The sequence below is a fragment of the Chiloscyllium plagiosum genome, chromosome 11 (genome assembly GCF_004010195.1).
Source record: "Chiloscyllium plagiosum isolate BGI_BamShark_2017 chromosome 11, ASM401019v2, whole genome shotgun sequence".
Lineage (NCBI taxonomy): Eukaryota > Metazoa > Chordata > Chondrichthyes > Orectolobiformes > Hemiscylliidae > Chiloscyllium > Chiloscyllium plagiosum.
In genome coordinates, this window is record NC_057720.1 from 66,191,120 (window position 1) to 66,208,999 (window position 17,880).

General features: G+C 40.8%; 1 protein-coding gene across 1 annotated transcript in view; it reads right to left on the bottom strand.

Annotated features, from left to right (window-relative positions):
* Window positions 1–1,408: 1,408 nt before the first annotated feature.
* LOC122554496 (zinc finger protein GLIS3) overlaps window positions 1,409–17,880 on the bottom strand; it is a 455,475-nt gene continuing 439,003 nt past the window's right edge. Inside the window, exon 11 of the mRNA XM_043699622.1 lies at window positions 1,409–1,920. Within this exon, the coding sequence (XP_043555557.1) occupies window positions 1,901–1,920 (20 nt within the window). The 3' untranslated portion in view covers window positions 1,409–1,900. The remainder of the gene's footprint in view (window positions 1,921–17,880) is intronic.

Sequence of the window (17,880 nt, forward strand, 5' to 3'; positions counted from 1 at the left end):
CTCCTTTTCCACCTATCCACTCCACCCTCTCCTCCCTGACCTATCACCTTCATCTCCTCCCCCACTCACCCATTGTACTCTATGCTACTTTCTCCCCACCCCCATCCTCCTCTAGCTTATCTCTCCACGCTTCAGGCTCACTGCCTTTATTCCTGATGAAGGGCTTTTGCCCGAAACGTCGATTTCGCTGCTCCTTGGATGCTGCCTGAACTGCTGTGCTCTTCCAGCACCACTAATCCAGAATCAGGTTTCCAGCATCTGCAGTCATTGTTTTTAACCAACATGCTGATTACAAACTGTCTAGATGCACCGCCAAGTCAATCTGGAAGGCAGTGTGAATATAATCAAGTTAAGACACAGAAAGGTATGGCAAGGTTGGATGACATTTACTTTAATGCAAGGAGTCGCATGAATAAGGCAGAATCAGACAATCGTTACAGTGCAGAAGGAAGCCAGTTTGACTAACAGCTGTCATAGGTAAACTATTTGATTCACTTCTGGGCTGAAGGACTGATCTCATGAAGAACAGTTGAACAGGTTGCTCCTTTACCTTTAGGGGCTTATCAGAATGAGCCTTGATCTTATTGAACCCATGAGACGCTGAGACAATCCTCAGAGAGTTGCAAGTCTGTGAAATTCTGCTGCTCAGTGGGGTTAGAGTTGTATTGATGATGACACACATGAGCAGGAGCCATTAGGAGCCCAAGGAGCAGCAGGTTAGACTGAGAACATGTAGGTAAGGTGCTGTGTCACTCAATTCCTCTGTTAAATAAACCTGCTTGAGATTTTCAAGTAAATTGAACCTGTTATACAGGATTGGTAAGTAGCAGAGTGGTAATTCGGTGTTAAGAAATATAACACAAGAATGTAACATGATAAGCAGTTGTGATTTTTCCTAAAATAAAATTAAGGCAGTGATGCACAACTGTAAACTATCGGAAAACGCCTCAGACAAGATTTGAAGCAGTGCAGAAGTTATATTTACATCAGTTAAATGAGAAAGCTAGGGCCAATATACAGTAATAAGGCAATAAAAGACATATAAGACAAGTAAGATTAAGACTTAGGAGTAAGAGTAAGGTCTCAAAAGATGTAAGGTAAGGGAGAGGTTGAATAGGCTGGGGCTATTTTCCGGGGAGCAGCAGAGGCTGAGGGATGACCTGATAGAGGTTTATAAAATCGTGAGGGGCATGAACAAGATGAATAGACAAGGTCTTTTTTTCCCAGGGTAGGAGAGTCCAAAACTAGAGGGCACAGGTTTAAGGTGAGAGGGAAAAGATTTAAAAAGAACCAAAGGGGCAAGTTTTTCACACAGAGGGTGGTGAGTGTATGGAGTGAGTTGCCAGAGGACATGGTGGAGGCTGGTACAATTACAACATTTAAAAGGCATCTGGATGGGTATGTGAATAGGAAAGTTGTTAGAGGGATATGGGTCAAATGATGGCAAATGGAACTGGATTAACTTAGGATATTGGGTAAGCATGGACGACCTGGACCAAAGGATTTGTTTCCATGCTGTACAACTCTATGATTCGATGCATTGTAGCTGGAGTGTTTGGAGTGAAATAAAGGCCCTAGCAAAGTTAGTATTTTTTACAATGTCCCTAGCAACAAGATGTGCAGGAAATTTATCCAGTCACTGACTAACCACATTTCAGAGCAGGAGCAGCAGGTGGACTCACTATGAAGCATCACGATGTTGATATTGTTCGTGGACAGCACTTTCAATGGGATTGTCACACCACAACTAAAGAACAAGCAGAAAGGGACTGGGTAACACCAGGCAGAATAGATGAAGGCAGGCAATGCAGGAGTCCCCTGAGGTCATCTCCAATAGATACACCATTTTGGATTCTGTTTGGTGAGCTTGGCTTCTTGGGAACAGCAGTGGAAACCAAGTTCATGGTTTCATGGGTGACTCTGATGCACAAGAGGGGAGAAAGAATAATGGTTGAGCTATAATATAACTGTATATCAAAAACAAAAAAAAAGTGACGCAACATCTGTCAAGACAAAATCAAAGTTAACGTTTCAGGTCTGGGTTCTGAGGAGGGGTCACTGGACCTGAAACACTGACTTTGACTTCTCTTCACAGATGCTGTCGGACCAGCTGAGTTTTCCAGCCACTTCTATTTTTGCGATAGTATAGATAATTTAATTGTAAGGAGAGCAGACAGGTGTTTCTACAGCTGCGAAAGAGATTCCAGGATGATACGTTACCTCCCTGGTTTCAGGGTCATGATTTCCCACGCACAAAGCCATGTTGATTATCCCTAATAAGTCCTTACCTTTCCAAATACATGTACATCCTGTCCCTCAGGATTCCCACCAACAACTTGCCCACCACCGATGTCAGGCTCACTGGTCTATAGTTCCCTGGCTTGTCCTTACCACCTTTCTTAAAAAGTGACACCACGTTAGCCAACCTCCATCAAGAGGCCCAGCAATCACTTCCCTAGCTTCCGACCGAAGTCTAAGGTACACCTGATCAGGTCCTGTGGATTTATTCACTTTTATGGTGTGACATGAACCCAGGGTCCCGGTTGAGGCCATCCCCATGGGTACCGAACTTAGCTATCAGCCTCTGCTTGGCCACTTTGCTTTGTTGCCAGTTCCGAAGTCTGCCTTGGAGGATGGTCACCTGAAGGTCCGTGATCAAATGTCCCAGGCAGCTGAAGTGTTCAATGACTGGGAGGGAACACTCCTGTCTGTTGATTATTGCGCGATGTGCATTCATACGTTACCATAGCCTCTGATCAGTCTCACCAATGTACCATGCCTCAGGGCATCCTTGCCTGCACCATTTGAGATAGACACCGTTGGCCGAATCACATGAGTACCTGCCACGTACATGGTGGGAGGTGTCCCCAGGTGTAATGGTGGTATCCATGTCGACACTCTGACATGTTTTGCAGCGTCTACCGTGACAGGGTTGTATGGTGTTGTACTGAAAGCTGGGCAGCTTGCTGCAAACAATGATCTGTTTGAGGTTTGGCGATTGCTTAAAGGTGAGAAGTGGAGGTGCGGGGAAGGGCTTGGCGAGGTGCTCATCCTCATTGATAACGTGTTGCAGATCACGAAAAACATGCCATAGTTTTTCAGCTCCTGGGAAGTACTGGACAATGACGGGAATCTTGTCAGTTGCAGTACGTGTATGTCTCCTGAGAAGGTCATTACAGTGTCTCACTGTGGCACATCGGAACTGACGGTCGATGAGTTGAGCATCGTGCCCCGTTCTTATGAGGGCATCCTTGAGTACTTCCAAGTGTTCGTCACATTCCTCCTCCTCTGAACAGATCCTCTGTATGCCTAGGGCTTGTCCATAGGGGATGGCTGTTTTAATATGTTTCGGGTGGAAGCTGGAGAAGTGTAGCATTGTGAGGTTATCCATGGGTTTGCAGTAGAGTGAGGTGCTGAGGTGCCGCACTTGATGAAGATGCATGTGTCCAAGAATGAGACAGATACTAGAGAGTAGTCCATGGTGAGTTTGATGGTGGGATATCACGGTGTCATTGTTTCAGTGACTCCCCTTGCCATGTGTCCAGAGGAAGAAAATGTTGTCAATAGATGTGGTGTGTTGTGTTGGTTGGAGGTCCTGCGTAGAGAAGAAGCCTTGTTCAAACCTGAGCATGAAAATGTTGACATACTAAGGTGCAAATTTGATCTCCATGGCTGTTCCATGTGTCTGGATGAAGAACTGGTTGTCAAAGTTGAAAATGCTGTGGTCGAGGATAAAGCAGATGAATTGTAGGATGGTGCTCAGAGATTTGCAGTTGTTGGTGTTGAGTACTGAGGCTGTTGCCACGATACCGTCATTGTGGGGGATGTTGGTGTAGTGTTGAAACATCCAATGTGACGAGGACTGTTCCCGGTTCAACTGGTCCATGGGTGCTGAATTTCTGTAAGAAATCTGAAGTGTCACAACAGAAGCTGGGGGTCCGCTGTACAATGGGTTTCAAGATGCCTTCGACATAGCCAAAGAGGTTCTCACACAGGGTCCCATTGCCTGATACAATGGGACATCCTGGTGTATTGGCTTTGTGTATCTTCGGAAGGCAGTAGAAATCATCTATGCCAGAAGTACATGGGATGAGGGCACATAGGGAACTCTGAAGGACTGGATTTTGTACTTGCAGAATTACATTTTATTTTGCTCAAAAACTGATAAATCCATGTAACGTTCTGTAAATCCCTTTTTTAGATGAGAATCGATCTGAACATCAGTGCACAGCCTCACACAGGGCACCTCACACCTTCAATGTATTATCTGGGCCAACATGGCACCTATTAATTAGATTAGATTCCCTGCAGTGTGGAAACAGGCCCTTCGGCTCAACTAGTCCACACCGACCCTCCAAAGAGTAACCCAACTAGACCTATTTCCCTCTGAATGATGCACCTAACACTATGGGCCACCTCCAAATTGTTAAAGGTCACTTGAGAATGTAACTCTAAGAAAGTTCTTGAATTTAAATATGGAAGAACTGACACCAACCTGTTCATTCTAAAGCATGAGACACTTAACAAACAATCCAGGTCTTTTTCAATATGTAATTTCAGTTACATCAAACGTAAACTTTTGCTATAAATTCTATGTCTTATGATCTTATACTCCATAACCATTTGATGAAGGAGCAGCGCTCCAAAAGCTAGTGCTTCCAAATAAACCTGTTGGACGATAATGTTGTGTTGTATGATTTTTAACTTTATACACCCTAGTTCAATACCGATATCTCCAAATCATGCCAATCAAATGGGCTGCTTTTTCTGGAAGATATCAAGATTCTTCAGTCTTATTGGGAGCCTTATTCATCCAGGTATGTGGATAGTATTTCTTCACACTCCTGATATGTGGTTAGGTTTTGGGGGGTCAGGTGAGGAGTTAATTGTTACAGAATTCCTAACCTCGGATATGCTCACTGCCAAAGTAGTTATGTGGTTAATCCAATTTTCGGTCAATGATAAATCCAAGGAAGTTGATAGTGGGAGATTCAGTGATGATAATGTAATTGAAAGTCATAGGGACATCTCTAGTTTGAGATGGTTATTTGTGCCAGGCAATGATATCTGCCACTCAACAGTCCAAGCCTGGATATTGTCAAGGTCTTTCTGCATATACAAGGACAGCTTCACAATCAGAGGAGTCACAAATTGCACTGAACACTATGCAATTTAGTGGCGAACATCCCCATTTCTCGCTAGAAAGGAGCTCAGAAATGGACTGAGGAGAATGATCAGGGAGAAGGTAGGACCGATCAGGGATCGCGAACGAACTTGTCCGTGGAGTCTGAGCAGATAGGGAAGCCCTAAATGAATTTTTTTGCTTTGGATTTCACCAAAGAAAGGGAACTTGTTGTAAATGAAAACTTAGAGGAGCTGGGATACAGTCTTGACCAGATCAAGATTGATGAAGGTGCTTTGCTAGAAATTTTGGAAAACATTAAGGTTGATAAGTCCCCAGGGTCAGACCAGATTTATCCGAGGCTGCTCCGGGAAGCGAGAAAGGAGGTTGCTAAGCCGCTGGTGAGGATATTTGCCTCCTCACTCTCCACGGGAATCGTACCAGAGGATTGGAAGGAGGCGAATATTGTTCCTCTTTTCAAGAAGAGTAATAGGGAAATCCCTGGCAATTACAGATCAGTTAGTCTTACACCTGTGGTCAGCAAAGTTTTGCAAAGAATTCTGAGGAATAGGATTTATGACTATTTGGCAAAGCATAGTGTGATTAAAGGCAGACCTGGCTTTGTGAGGGGCAGGTCATGCCTCACAAATCTTATTGAGTTCTTTGAGGAGGTGTCAAGACAGGTCGACTGCGCTCAAGCAGTGGATGTGGTATATATGTACTTCAGCAAGGCGTTTGATAAGGTTGCCCATGGTAGGCTCATTCATAAAGTCAGGAAGTATGGGATACAGGGAGATTTGGCTATCTGGATTCAGAATTGGCTGGCTGACAGAAGGCAGAGAGTGGTTGAAGATAGAAAGCAATCTGCCTGGAGGTCAGTGTTGAGTGGGGCCCTGCATGGCTCTGTTCTTGGGCCTCTGCTCTTTGTAGTTTTTATAAATGACTTCAATGAGGAGGTTGAGGGGTGGGTTAGTAAATTTGCAGATGACACAAAGGTTGGAGGTGTCGTCGATAGTATATAGAGGGCTAATGCAAGCTGCAGCGCGACATAGACAGGATGCAGAGCTGGGCTGAGAAATGGCAGATGGAGTTCAACCTGGATAAATGCGAAGTGATGCATTTTGGAAGGTCGAACTTGAATGCTGAATATAGGATTAAAGACAGGATTCTTGGCAGTGTGGAGGAACAGAGGGATCTAGGTGTGCAAGTACATAGATCCCTCAAAGTTACCACCCAAGTGGATAGGGTTGTTAAGAAAGCATATGGTGTTTGGTTTTCATTAACAGGGGGATCGAGTTTAAGAGCCACGAGGTTTTGCTCCAGCTCTACAAGTCCCTGGTGAGACCCCACTTGGAATATTGTGTCCAGTTCTGGTCGCCCTATTATAGGAGAGAGTGCAAAAAAGGTTTACCAGGATGCTGCCTGGACTGGAGGGCTTGCCTTAAGAAGAAAGGTTGAATAAGCTCGGACATTTCTTTCTGGAGAGAAGGAGGAAGAGAGGAAACCTGACTGAGGTATAGAAAATAATGAGTGGAATAGACAGAGTCAGTAGGCAGAGACTTTTCCCCAGGGCAGGATTGACTGATACGAGGAGTCATAGTTTAAAGATATTAGGAGGAAGGTATAAAGGAGATGTCAGAGGTAAGTTCTTTATGCAGAGAGTTGTGAATGCATGGAATGCGTTTCCAGCTGTGGTGGTGGAAGCAGAGTCATTGGGGACATTTAAGTGACTGCTGGACATGCACATGGATAGCAGTGAGTTTAGGGGTGCGTAGGTTAAGTTACTATATTTTACATTAGAATTAAACCTTGGCACAACATCGTGGGCCAAAGGGCCTGTTCTGTGCTGTACTTTTCTATGTTCTATGTTCTGACCATAGGCTAAGAAGGTCACTAATGAAGCAACTGAAGATATTTGGACCTTAGTGACTTATCTGAGGAACAATTTGGAGATGCCGGTGTGCGTTGATGTTCTGGGAACACTATAATTGACTACAATCATTGCCAAATTTGGTTAAATGCTGACAAAGACAGTCACTCTCTGCTCACGTCTGGCTCTTTCGTGCACATTCGGCTGTGATGAAGTGAGAAGCTAAATGGCCATGGTAAAATCAAACTGAGCATTAATGAACCATTTATTGCTAAACAACTACCATTTGATAGTACTGATGACAACTTCTTCCATCACTTTACTGATGATTGAGAGTAGACTGATAGGCTGTACTTTGTTGGATTAGATGTGTCCTGTTTAGTGTGGATTGGATATGTCTGGAAATATTTCCGCATTGCTGCATAGATGTTTGACTTGAGGATGAACCACGTATTCAGTATTATTGCCAGAATGTCCACAGACTTTGCAACATCCAGTGCCAGTCACCTTTTCTGGATATCACATGGAGGAAATGAGTTGGTTGAAGATCTCTGATGCTGGCACCTCAGAAAGCCAGATTGGATCATCCATTTGATGCTTCTGTGTGAATGCTTCAACATTATCTTTTGCGCTGATGTGCTGCATGCCCCTGTTTTTGAGAGTCAGGAAATTGAAGCAGTCTTTATCTCCTGTTGTTCAGTTGTCCATCCCTTTCACAGCTCGAGTTTAGATCTAACCGGTTCGGTCTTTGTGTGTAATGGTGGTGTCCCAACCTTGGAATCCAGAGACCAGAGTTCAAGTCCCAGAAGTTTATCCAGATAGGTCGATTTTAAAAAAAGTGATCTGATCTGTTGGTGGCAGAATGAATTACCTGTATCACACGCTGATTCCATTGTTTGATATATACAAGTAATCCTGTACTGTAACTTCCCCAGGTTAGCCTGAAGGTGTTCTTAATGCTACTCCGGAAATGCACTTCTAAATGTTTCAATGAAACGGTTGATGCCTTGGTTTGGTGGTAATGGTAAAGAAGGAGAACATGCCAGGCCATCACTTTGCAGACTGTGGTTAAATACAATTCCTCTGCTGTTGATGCAGTGCCAACAGACCTGCTGAAAATCTACTTCATTTAGCACGTAACACAATGAAAGGGATCCTCAGTATAAAAATGGGACTTTGTTTCTCACTCCCCTTCCTTGCTACAAAATGCTATGGATGCGCTACACCAACTTTTCTGTAAAGCCACATTGTCTAACCCGATAGATCCAAAATGTAACACTTCATTGCCCTGATAGGCCTGGCACAACTCAGGCACCATGGCCTCTTCATAAAAATTATAATGAGTCTGTCACGTCTTGGTCATTGCCATTTTAATTGCTTTAAGAATCTTCAATCGAACTCTACACTATCCTCACAAGATACTCATTGGTACTAGTAAAATCAGTAGCTGCTGTGATAATGTCAGGGTTGCATTCTAATGCTACCCCACATGGTTTTATGTTACAGTCCCCCCACCCCAAATCCCCAGGTCGTCCGCATGAACCAGAAAACCACCACCTGTGCCTGCCGATTACATCTGACCTAAGGATCTTTGTTGGAGATGTTGGCTGCCGAGAATGAAAAGTATTCCCTCCATTATACAGAAATATCCATTCCAACCTTGATGAATACAAACAGAAAGGGCTCCCTTCAAAAGTCCAAATGTGAAGATAGTACACTGGATAATGTCTTACAGGATTACAAAAGTAGAAGTAGGATCATAAAAACAAATGCAAGGGCAGTATCTTCATTTAAGAATGAACTAAACAAATTTGGAGATTGTTCTGCAAAATGAAAACAACGAACAAGTTGTCAAGGAATAAAAATCAGCTTGCAAGATTTGACAAGCATTTGTACATGATGTATTTTTGCAAGTTATGTTACTAATCCCTCTCCCTTCACTCCATGCTAGATTTGCCTGTGGTAAATCATGTTAAAGATTATTAAATCTGTTCATGGCAAACTCTAAGTCTATAGTCAAGTGACATAAGCTTTTCTTTTACAGTTAAATAATGAGTTCTTATAACTTTGCCACATCAGTTAGTTAAGTACATCCTTTGCTATTTGCCTGCTCTGTATCTGTCATTAGCAAATCCCCCTTGCACTAAAAGGATTACCTTTGGTGCAGGACAATGTATTAACATTACCTCAGTCTTTTTAACTCACCTGTATGTACCTGTTGATGGATCAATTCCCTCATCATCTCATGGTTAAATTTCACCTTGACAAACACACAAAGCAGATGAAAGCACGAACCAACAAAAATCTTGAAATGTATTCAATTTGCAAAATATTTTGCCCAAAAGAACTTGCTAGTAATCAGTTTGCTTACATAATATGACAAGACTTTTTCAGAGCAAGAAAAAAGCTTTTTAAATAAATGGGCCCCTTTCTTAGCCCTCCAAAAAATAACACTTTAAAATAACAAATAAAAATTACTTTTAGCCCAATCAATCTGGTACCTATATGCAGAAAAAAATTGTTTCTTTTGTAAGTTAATTTATAACATCTATTTCAATCATCTTCGGTGATAATTTACTCCATTCTGGACAAAGAACTTAAACAACAGGAGTTCACGTCCCACCAAAACGAATTGCAAAACTGAAATAAACATATCTGGTAATTTGCGGAAAATCCCATCTTGCTGTTAGATTTCTGTCAAAATACAATCAGTTCCTAAAGAAATGAGGATCTATTCTTACAGTCAAGGTTTACATTTAACTCTAATAGCACACCACTAGATCTATTTTTTTTAATACCTCCATAGATGAACAGCAACTAAATTACAAATCAACAATTGATTTTTCATGTTAATTAAGATGACTCATGATGGCTTTATAAAATGGTACTGAACGCAATCTTGAGATTAAATTTTTAAAATACACTTACTTTTATATAATGTGCACAGAAATAAAAGTAGAAAATATACAGGGAAATAGAACATATTTGATATTCATGTACACATCTTGAACAAAAAAAAATCAATTCCTGTTCATTCTAACCTGATTGACGTATAGTTAAAAATGAGCTTAGCTTTTTAAAAATTACAAAAACTAGATGAAGGGCGAAAGTCACAGTGAAGAACCACTGAACATAAAAAAAAGTGCTGAGAGTTGACAGGTTTGGATATTAAATCCTTAAAATTGTCAAAGATGCAGATTTATGATGGAGGAAATTCCAATTTTAACGTTGGGAAAAGTACATACAGTTATGGCACAATGAGTCTCAGTTATAAATCAATGAAATGATAAAATGTGGAGAAAGAAAGTTTTATGCAGTTTAGGAAAATTTATTCCATAATTAGATTGAGGATAAATGGTTCCTCATTGATTTTAATTCAATCATGTGGAAATACAGCTCTAATTAAACTCCTCCAAGAGAGGGCAAAGCCACATATAATGACAGGTACTTTGTTTTACATTATATACTGTAAACAATGTGTATACAATCATGTAACGTTTAATGAAATCAGTATGTTAAAGGATCCCCTCACAGAAAAACTGAAATAAATTTGAATTCAAATCCTTTGTTAAAATGCAATGTATAAACATTGAGGCAACTGCTCTTTTCATTGCCAAAGAAAACTTCATATTCATAACCAATGGCTCCCTCCTGTGTCCATTCCTGATATATGCAAAAAAACCACTAGCAGACTGGGCTGCAGGGAAGTAGGTAAGTTTTGTTCTAAAATCCATTTCTCAAAACAATGCACAAAATGCTGATTTTTTTTACAAAGTATATTATATATATATGTATAGGTTTGATCCATTAAATTCCATAATTGAAATATATAAATGACTATTTTTCCAAAAGTAGATTCCCAAAAATTCTGCATATGCACAGAGAGGGACAAGAAGAATATAGTACTGGTACCACATTTTGATATTGATTCTTCAATCATAAAATGTGAAATTGTTTGGAGACCATACTGTGAGCTTGTGTGGGCATCATAACATCTTGAATTCAGTGTAAGTTTTATTATAAATTCCCCTTGTATTTTGATTACCTCAACCCTTGTACACTACTAATTCACATAACTGTGGACATTTGGAATTTTGGTACTATTTCCACAGGAACTTCTATTTTTAAAATTGACTTTGTATTTAAAATCTGGATTAAGCTGTCATGCTTCTCTTCATATATTGTTTTGCTATTGTCTCTGAACTGTTGCATTTTTTTTAAGAGAGAACATCAATGAGGGTTAGTGGTTGATTTAATCTATATGGACTTCTAAAACATATTTGATGAAGATACACATAACAGGACTGTCATAATATTTAAAGACCATATGATATAGGAGCAGAATTAGGTCCATTGAGTCTGTTCGACCATTCGATCATAAATTATATGTTTCTCAACCCTATTCTATTGTCTTCTCCCCATAACCCTTGATCCCCTTACTCATCAAGAACCTACTAAGAAATACATTCAATAACTTGGCCTGCACAGCCTTCTGTGGTAATATGTTCCACAGGTTCACCATCCTCTGAAGAAATTCCTCCTCATCTCAGTTCTAAAGTGTCAGCCCTTCATTCTGAGGCTATAACTATAGGTCCTAGCCTCTCATACAAGTGAAACACCTTTGCCACATCCATTCTATCCAGGCCTCTCAGTATTCTCTAAGTTTCAATGAGATTCTCCCCTAATCCTATTAAATTCTACTGAGTACAGACCCAAAGTCCTCAACCACTCCTCATAGGACAAGCCCCTCAGCCCGGGATCATTCCTATTAATCTCCTCTGGAACCTTTATATGGCCAGTACATCCTTCCATCACAGCATATCATAGGACCCAAAACTGCTCACAATTTTCCAAATATAGCCTCAGCAGTACATCTCTCTACTCTTGTATTCTAGACCTCTTGAAATGCATGCTAATATTGCATTTGCCATCTGAACTGCCAACTGAACCTCCATGTTACTATTAAGAGAATCCTGAACTAGGACTCCCTTTGCATTTTAGATTTATGAAGCCTTTCCCCTTTAGAAAATAGCCTACACATCTATTCTTCCTACCAAACTGTATAACCTCACACTTGCCCACATAATATTCCATCTGCCACTTCTGTGTTCACTCTCCGAACCTTTTCAAGTTCTTCTGCAGCTTCCCTGCTTCCTCCACACTATCTGTCCCTCTACTTATGTCTGCATCATCTGTAAACTCAACAACCATTCCCTTAGTTCTCTCATCCAAATCATCAATATATATAATGGGAATAGTCCCAATACAGAACCCTGCGGAACTCCACTAATAACTAGCTACCATCCTGATAAAGACATCTTTACCCCCACTCTCTACTTTCTGGCAGTTAGCCAAACCTCTATCCATGCCAGTACCTTGCCCCAACACCATTGGTTCTTATCTTACTTAGCAGCCTGTTCTCCTATGTAGCATCTAGTCAAAAGCATTCTGAAAATCCAAATATATCATGTCCATCGGCTTTCCTTTGTCTAATGTTGCCATTACTTTCTCAAAGTGTTCTAACAGATTTGTCAGGCGTGACCTCCTCTTGACCAAATCATGCTTACTGAGCTCTATTTAACCATTCATTCCACAATCTCATCCTTAATAATGGACTCTAAAATCTTATTAATGAATGAGGCCGGGCTAACACTATCATTTCAGCCTCCCTACCTTCCTAAACAGGGTATTACATTAGCTATTTTCACATCCTCTCAGACCCTCCCTAACTAGAGTGATTCCTGGTAGATCACCACTAATGCCTCCACAATCTTCTTCAGAACATGAGGAGACTTAATGATAGCTCTGTCTTATTTGAGATCCAGAATTGTTCTGCCTTTTTATCACCCAAATCCTTATGATGTCATTATGTTGCATTAAGCTCCTCCTAGCCTCCTTATATGCACTGCTTTTCGGTTGTTCACTGTGTTTTTATTTTGAGAACTGCGATGTGATTTATTTTGGTTCGTGTACTACTTTTCCTGTTGGTTACAGGAGGACTTGGGGCGTTTGTTTTCGAGACCCCATTTTCTTGTAGATTTTACTTTGACTGTTAATTGTTAGTGTGTCTTGTGTATTGTCAATTTGTGTGATGTTGAATTAAAATAAATATAACCAGGAGAGATATCAGGGACTGGAGGGTGTTGGGGGAGTTCAGTTGTGTTGTCAGTGTTTTTCATTGTTGCATGCTGATTTTGGCTATGTTGTGTTTTGTAGACTGCTTTCTCTTGTGCCTGGGTGCGAGTGATGTGTAATGTATTTGAACTTATATATTATGGGCTTTTGCTTGTTGTAAACTTTGCCCTTAGGGGCTGAAATGGATTTTTCTATGAACATCTGTCATTGTGGTACCTTTTTAAAGGACAATGGCTTGTGTAAAAACTCTATGTTTTATGTAGTGCTGTTGTTTTGAGATCTTGGGCACCTTATGGTCGCATCCTACTTCTCTTATGTATTGTTATGGTTGTATTGTATTTTGCATAACTATGAATAAAAAATATAACCAGGAGAAGGGTTCGGGTTTTGGCCTTGCCACCCCTTTCTCCTGTAAACGCTGTTTATTGTTCACTGTTGACTCTTTGCATTTTTGTACAGTTTAATACTAAAAATTAGGAGATTAGATTCTCCTCAATTGACAACTGACTCCGAGCTGGCCGGCCACAGCCAGTGTACTTTGCACTAGTAAATAAAGGGTGACACGGTGATGGGACACCAGCCTCTGTGCAGTTACTTCAAGTATTCCGGCAGTACGATAGCTGTTATTACAGAACATGAGGAGACTTAGATGACAGCTCGGTCTTATTTGAGATCCAGAATTGTTTTGCCGTTTCATCACCCAAGTCCTTACAATGTCATTACATTGCATTAAGCTCCTTCCAGCCTTCAGCGTTAACTCTTTCAGAACCTTTACAATGCAAGAGTTCTCCAGAGATCTCTATTAGGACCATAGCTTTTCTTGAGCTATACTAATGACCAAAATGTTTGGATGACACAAGTCTTGCATGATTGCAGACTGTGAATAGGACAGTGAAAAATTTCAATAGGACGTTAAACGTTAATGCAATAGGCAGGCAGACATTCTTTTTAAAATTCACTTGTGTGATGTGAGTGTCACTGGCTGGGCCAGCATTTATTGCCATCCTCCCACTAGCTCCCCCTGCCCCCCCAAACCTGGAACTGCTGAAAATCTTTGAAGTTAGTAGGGCAGGTAATTAAAAATTCATATGTCATCCATGACATTCTGAACAGTTGCACAAATTACAAAAACTGAGATGTTGAAACTTTATAGAAAATGTCTTGACCTCAAATGGATTGTCATGTCCAATTCTGAACATCATACTTTAGAATAATGTGAAACAGTTAGGTAGGTTGCAAAGATATTTACAAGGATGGTGCTCAAGATGAGGGACCTCAGTAATGTGGAAAGATTGAAAAACCACGGCTGTCCTGCTTAGAGAAAAGAAGATTGAGAGGTGATTCGACAGATATGTTAAAATTACAGAAGAGAATAGATGGAAGAAACTGTTCCCATTGGTGGGAGGCTTAAAGACCAGAAGACACTGACTTTAAGAGATTGGCAAAAGGACCAGAAGTGATGGGAAGAAAACTCTTTCTCCCGCAAAATAGTTAGGACCTGGATGGAAGGCATTGCATGTCAGAATCAGTTGTGGTTTTTAAAAGGGACATGAATAATTATCTAAGGAAAGTAAACCATAGAGTGACGGGGAAGAAATGGGAGACCTAACCAGCTCTTAAGAGATGGTAACAGTCACAGCTGGTTGAACAACTTCCCTATGTTCTGTAACTACTCTATGACATTATCATTTTCTTTCTTGCTGTTCTGAGTGTCACTGGACTCAAAATCTGTTTTTCTCTCAACAGATGCGACCAGATTTGTTATGTTTCTCTACCATTCTTTTCCTGTTTTTGTTTCAGATTTCCAACATTTGCAGTTTTTTTATGTCTACTTTCTTTTTGCTGCCGAAACATTGCAGTTCAAGACTCACTCGAGACAGTCGATTGGCCAAAACAATACCACTGTCAGCAGCTGCCCTAACCTATCTCAGGGTCAAACATTGGATTTGTCAATAACTGTTATAGATTCAGGGATGATCAAGTACAAAATAAATAGCACTTGTGACTCCTTTCCAATAATTTGTCCTTACTAAGAGTCAGTTATAATAAGCGAGAATTTCTGCAGCAGGGCATCTGGAAAAAGGCTTGTTAAAACATTATCCATCATCTTTCAGCTCAAAGTATTTTTCAGCTGTGAAGCATAAATGAAGGACAATGTATATCTGCAACGTTGATATGCAAGAGGACTAACAGCACATATCCTTAACCAGAAAACATTGGAAATCTTAAGCAGAATGTCCGTTGAAAGGTTAACCACCTGAAATGTCAACTTGTCTTTCTTTCACTTCCCCCAACAAATGTTGCCCATCCTGCTGAATATTTTTAGCATTTCCTGTTTGTAGATCAAATTTCCAGCATCCACTCATTTTCTTTTGCATATCCTTAACCAACACATTGAGAAACAAACAGAGAAATTGTGGAGAAGGAAATGGGGTGAAATAGAGTCAAATCAAATACAGAAACAGAAATAAAGAGGGAAAATAAAAACATAAATTGAGAAAATGGGGAAAGACAGAAGGAAAAGTAAGATTTTTAAAAAGTTGATTTTTAAAAAATGTATTCTTTCACAGCAAATGGGTACTACTAGCTTGGTCAAAATTTGTTGTCTATTCCCAACTGCCCTTGAGAAGCTAATTGTGTGCCAACCTCTGGAAACATTGCAGAAACAATGTGGTGCAGGTACACCCACAGTATTCTTAGGAAGCATGTGTGAAGATTTTGGCACAGCAAAGGTGAAGGGACAGTGAAATAATTTAGCTCCAAGTCTGATTTGGAGGGAAACTTGCAGGTTGTACATGCATTGCTGCCCTTGTCCTTCAGGTAACAGATGTCATGGGTTTGGAAGATGCTGCTGAAAGATTTGGAGATGCCGGTGTTGGACTGGGGTGCACAAAGTTAAAAATCACACAACACCAGGTTATAGTCCAACAGGTTTAATTGGAAGCACACTAGCTTTCGGAGCACTGCTCCTTCATCACCTGATGAAGGAGCGGTGCTCCGAAAGCTAGTGTGCTTCTAATTAAACTTGTTGGACTATAACCTGTTGCTGAATGATGTTTGGTAAGTTGCTGCAGTGCATCTTGTGTAAGATACACATTGCTACCAATGTGTTTTGGTGCTGGAATGAGTGAACGTTTAACATGGCAGGTTGGCCGTCAATCAAGTGTCAAAGTATTTGAATTCTGAGAAGTGGCAGATGGAGTTTAATTCAGATAAATGCGACGTGCTGCATTTTGGGAAAGCAAATCTTAGCAGGACTTATACACTTAATGGTAATGTCCTAGAGGGTGTTGCTGAATAAAGAGACCTTGGAGTGCAGGTTCATAGCTCCTTGAAAGTGGAGTTGGAGGTAGATAGGATAGTGAAGAAGGCGTTTGGTATGCTTTCCTTTATTGATCAGAGTATTGAGTACAGAAGTTGGGAGGTCATATTGCAGCTGTACAGGACATTGGTTTGACAGCATTTGCAATACTGCGCGCAATTCTGGTCTCCTTCCTATCGAAAGAATGTTGTGAAATTTGAAAGGGTTCAGAAAAGATTTACAAGGATGTTTCCAGGGTTGGAGGATTTGAGCTATAGGGAGAGGCTGAACAGGCTGGGGCTGTTTTCCCTGGAGCGTCGGAGACTGAGGGGTGACCTTATAGAGGTTTACAAAATTATGAGGGGCATGGATAGGATAAATAGACAAAGTCTTTTCCCTGGGGTGGGGGAGTCCAGAACTAGAGGTCATAGGTCTAGTGTGAGAGTGGAAAGATATAAAAGAGACCTAAGGGGCAACCTTTTCACGCAGAGGGTGGTACATGTATGGAATGAGCTGCCAGAGGATGTGGTGGAGGCTGGTTCAATTGCAACATTTAAAAGGCATTTGGATGGGTATATGAATAGGAAGAGTTTGGAGGGATATGGGCCAGGTGCTGGCAGGTGGGACTAGATTTGGTTGGGATATCTGGTCGGCATGGACAGGTTGTATCGAAGGGCCTGTTTCCATGCTGTACATCTCTATGACTCTATGACTCTATTTGCTACTTTCAAAATTAAATCTGTTTCACATCAATCACGTTGTTCTCTAGGAGAAAAAAAACGTAAAAGCATTTGCCTATCAAAACAAGAAAACAACCAAACAAAAGGCACAACATTTCTGAAAATGGCATGTATTCCCAAGTTGCACAACCTTATTGAAGGCACAAGGAAAACAATCCCATCACTCATCTACTGTCCCCATGAGAAACACGAATGTGAAAGCATATGATTCGATCAATATACATCTAGGTAATCTTACTGAAACAGAAACATGTACAACTGGACAGATGGTTACAATCCAACTGGGGCTACTTCCTGGACCTATGAATATTAATATAAATGAAGAACTAGTGCACAGTGGTCAAATGAAAATACAGCATGGGTCCATCATTTTAATGATTTGTTGATTATTTCTCATTCCAGTCCGAACTCCAATCCCTGCACAATTCTTCTTCTGGAATATCAATGACTGTATTTGTACTTTGTCCTGCACTTGTCCCGAATTAGAAAGGTTCAACTTTCAATTTCGACCTTTCTCCCAGTTTCACATGGCTCATCTCTGAATTTTCTTTTCCCTTCCTTGATTTCTGCTTCCATTTCTGACAGCAATCAAATATTTATTAATATTCATTCTAAGCCTGCTGATTCCCATAGCTGCCTCAATAAGGCTTCCTCAGACCCTGTGCCATGCAATTCTCACAATTTCTCCAGTTGCATCTGTTCCGATGATGAA